General features: G+C 56.7%; 1 protein-coding gene across 1 annotated transcript; it reads left to right on the top strand.

The window, feature by feature from the left end:
* The first annotated feature begins 720 nt into the window (after window positions 1-720).
* LOC141729560 (olfactory receptor 14A16-like) lies at window positions 721-1,653 on the top strand. The gene is given in 1 exon segment (XM_074544265.1): window positions 721-1,653. A coding segment is annotated over 1 exon segment (933 nt).
* Window positions 1,654-3,145: the final 1,492 nt, after the last annotated feature.

The following is a 3,145-nucleotide window of genomic DNA, read 5'->3' as shown; positions in this document are numbered from 1 at the left end:
CTCAAGCAGTGCCATGGACAGGACCCTTGGTGTGTCCTGGGGATGCCACCCAAGCTGTCAGCTGCCTCCAGGGGACACTGGAGCACAGGAGTGTCCTTGGCTAGAGGGGGCTGAGACTGAGACAGGCTGAGCCAGTTTGCTCTGCTGTGGGTCCCACTGCTCTCAGCTGTGTCAGGCTGATTTCTAGGGGAACACAGAGACTGCCCTGGATCGCAGAAAAGGCAGCTGGGAAAAGATGGATTGAGAGAGCAGCTCCCCTCACCCTTCACTGAGTTACAGCCACTGCTCTTGCATTGCACAGTTCTCTCTAATCTCCCTGGGCACAGCAGGAAACCCTCCCAAACTGCCTTTGGCTGTCACCATTCCTTAGCCCTGGGAGAGGAGATGCTGCCAAGCTCCTCTGCCTCAGGAGCAGTTTGGGCTGATGAAATCCAAGCCAAGGACTGGCCCCTGTCCCCGTTCCCATGACCTCACTGCTGAAGAGCAGAGCTGATCCCTTGGTGTCCACAGGCACAGCCCCTGCTCGTCACAGCAAGGGAGCCAGATCCCAGCAGAGCTCAAGCACGGGGCTGAAGGAAGGACTCTAATGAAAGGAAAATTGGGTGATACAGAGCAGGAGGGGCAGAAATGGGAGAGAGGGCTTAGACATTGCTCAGCAAAGTCTGCTCTGACTTGTCATTGTCCTCTGCTTGACTAGGACTACATGGGCAGAGTGAAAAAATGTCCAACAGCAGCTCCATCAGGCACTTCCTCCTGCTGCCATTGGCAGACACACGGCAGCTGCAGCTCCTGCACTTCTGCCTCTTGCTGGGCATCTCCCTGGCTGCCCTCCTGGGCAACGGCCTCATCATCAGCGCCGTAGCCTGCGGCCACCACCTGCACACGCCCATGTTCTTCTTCCTGCTCAACCTGGCCCTCACTGACCTGGGCTCCATCTGCACCACTGTCCCCAAAGCCATGCACAATTCCCTCTGGGACACCAGGAACATCTCCTACACTGGATGTGCTGCACAGCTATTTTTCATTATGTTCTTCATTTCAACAGAGTTTTATCTCCTGACCCTCATGTGCTACGACCGCTACGTGTCCATCTGCAAACCCCTGCACTACTAGACCCTCCTGGGCAGCAGAGCTTGTGCCCACATGGCAGCAGCTGCCTGGACCAGTGGCTTTCTCTATTCACTGATGCACACAGCCAATACATTTTCCCTGCCCCTGTGCCATGGCAATGCCCTGGACCAGTTCTTCTGTGAAATCCCACAGATCCTCAAGCTCTCCTGCTCAAATTCCTACCTCAGGGAACTTTGTCTGCTCATGGGTAGTGCTTTTCTGTTTTTTGGTTGTTTTGTGTTTGTTGTTTTCTCCTATGTGCAGATCTTCAGGGCTGTGCTGAGGATCCCCTCTGAGCAGGGACGGCACAAAGCCTTTTCCACCTGCCTCCCTCACCTGGTTGTGATCTCCCTGTTCCTCAGCACTGGCACATTTGCTTACCTGAAGCCCCCCTCCATGTCCTCCCCATCCCTGGATATAACAGTGTCAGTTCTGTATTCAGTGATGCCTCCAGCCCTGAACCCCCTCATCTACAACCTGAGGAACAAGGAGCTCAAGGCTGCAGTGGGGAGATTGATGACAGGATGGTTTCGGAAACAGTAAACTGCTGGCCAATTTCTGCAAATCACTTGTAATAAAATTCATCTTTGATGCATCTTGTTGGTTTGATTGTCGTGGTATTTTTTCCTTTGTTTTAGATATTCATATTGTCCACAAATAAATGGCAATGTTTGTGCCATTTCTCATTTTGTTTCTCTCTACCTTCCCTGTGGCCACAAACTGTGTCAATGAGGGGCTGCGCTCTTAGTGGCTTTAGAGTAACTGAAGGATCTCCCAGCAAAGTTTTGTGCAGAGATGCCCTTTTGTTGCCTTCTCTGGAGCTGCTGCAGCAATGCCTGTGTGCAGAGCTGGGGGCAGATCAGTGCTGGCCCAGCAGCTGTGCCCAGCAGCAGCAGCACTTGGTGTTGCCAGTGCTGCTGCCGTGGCCCTGCCCCGCTGCCCTGGTGGCCCTGGTGTTGCTGCAGGGCCTGGGTGCTCTCGGGGCCGGGCACAGCCCTGGGGGCGGCAGTGCCGGGGCTGCAGCAGGGACAGGCCATGGGCACTGCTGGGGCAGCGCTGAAACCTCAGCCCAGGGCCTGGGGGCTCCAGGCTCATTGCCCAGGCTCTCTCAAGAACACGCCCAGGCCAATGCTCAGTACAGAAAAGCCCCGTGAGCAGCCCCAGGCTGGCCGTGGGCAGGCTGGGGGCAAACAGCATGGCTGGGGCTCTGCAAGGGCCCTGGGGCAGAGGGGAAGGAGCAGCGGAGCAGGGGCTGATCCATCCCCAGTGCGCTGGACAGCCCAGGGCAGCGTCCCAGAGCGTCCTCATGGAGCTGCCAACAACATCCCCCCTCTGCAGCCCTGGCCTCTCTCCCAGCTCACACACGTGCTTCATCCTTGCAGGCACAGACACGGCAGCACTGGCTCAGCAGCCCCTGTTTGCATTGCACACAGCAGGGGGAGCACCCCCATGCTGTTGGTGTGGGGACATGAACCCGAGGGAGCACAAGTGCCATCAGCCCCTGAGGCCAGCAAGGGATAGGGGATGGCAGGGAAACCACTCAGGTTTGTAGTGGCCTCTGCAGTCAGCCAGAAAGTTTGTTCCTGTCAGCTGGGAGTTTCCTGTCCCACTGCAGATGCTGTTTCTCAGAGCCAGGGCTGCCTGGCAGCCACCCCCAAACTGCCCCAAGCATTTCTTTGGCTTCACCTTTGTTTTTTTTTCCTCTTTCCTGATCCAGATTTCTTCCCATTGCCCATCTCTTTCTCCCCCCCTGCAAACTGCTCATCCCTGTTTGTCCTTTCCTCTCTGTCCCCACTCCCCATTGCTGTTCCTGACTTGGCACCATGGTAACGTCCCTTGAGCAGCAGGATCATCCTACAAGTGCTGCAGGAATTGTCTGCAGGCTCCTGCAGTGCCTGGTGCGCTCCCCTGCCAGAGGCACCCCAGGCCAGGGGGGCACATCTGGGCTGCTGTGTCGGGCTCTGGGGCTCCCTGTTCTGGGCAGTGAGGAGGAGCTGCAGAGGCACAGCAGGACTGACAGGATGGGCTTTGGGGC

This window comes from Zonotrichia albicollis, chromosome 7 (assembly GCF_047830755.1).
Source record: "Zonotrichia albicollis isolate bZonAlb1 chromosome 7, bZonAlb1.hap1, whole genome shotgun sequence".
In the NCBI taxonomy this organism is placed as follows: domain Eukaryota; kingdom Metazoa; phylum Chordata; class Aves; order Passeriformes; family Passerellidae; genus Zonotrichia; species Zonotrichia albicollis.
This window is presented reverse-complemented; position numbering and strand designations above follow the sequence as displayed.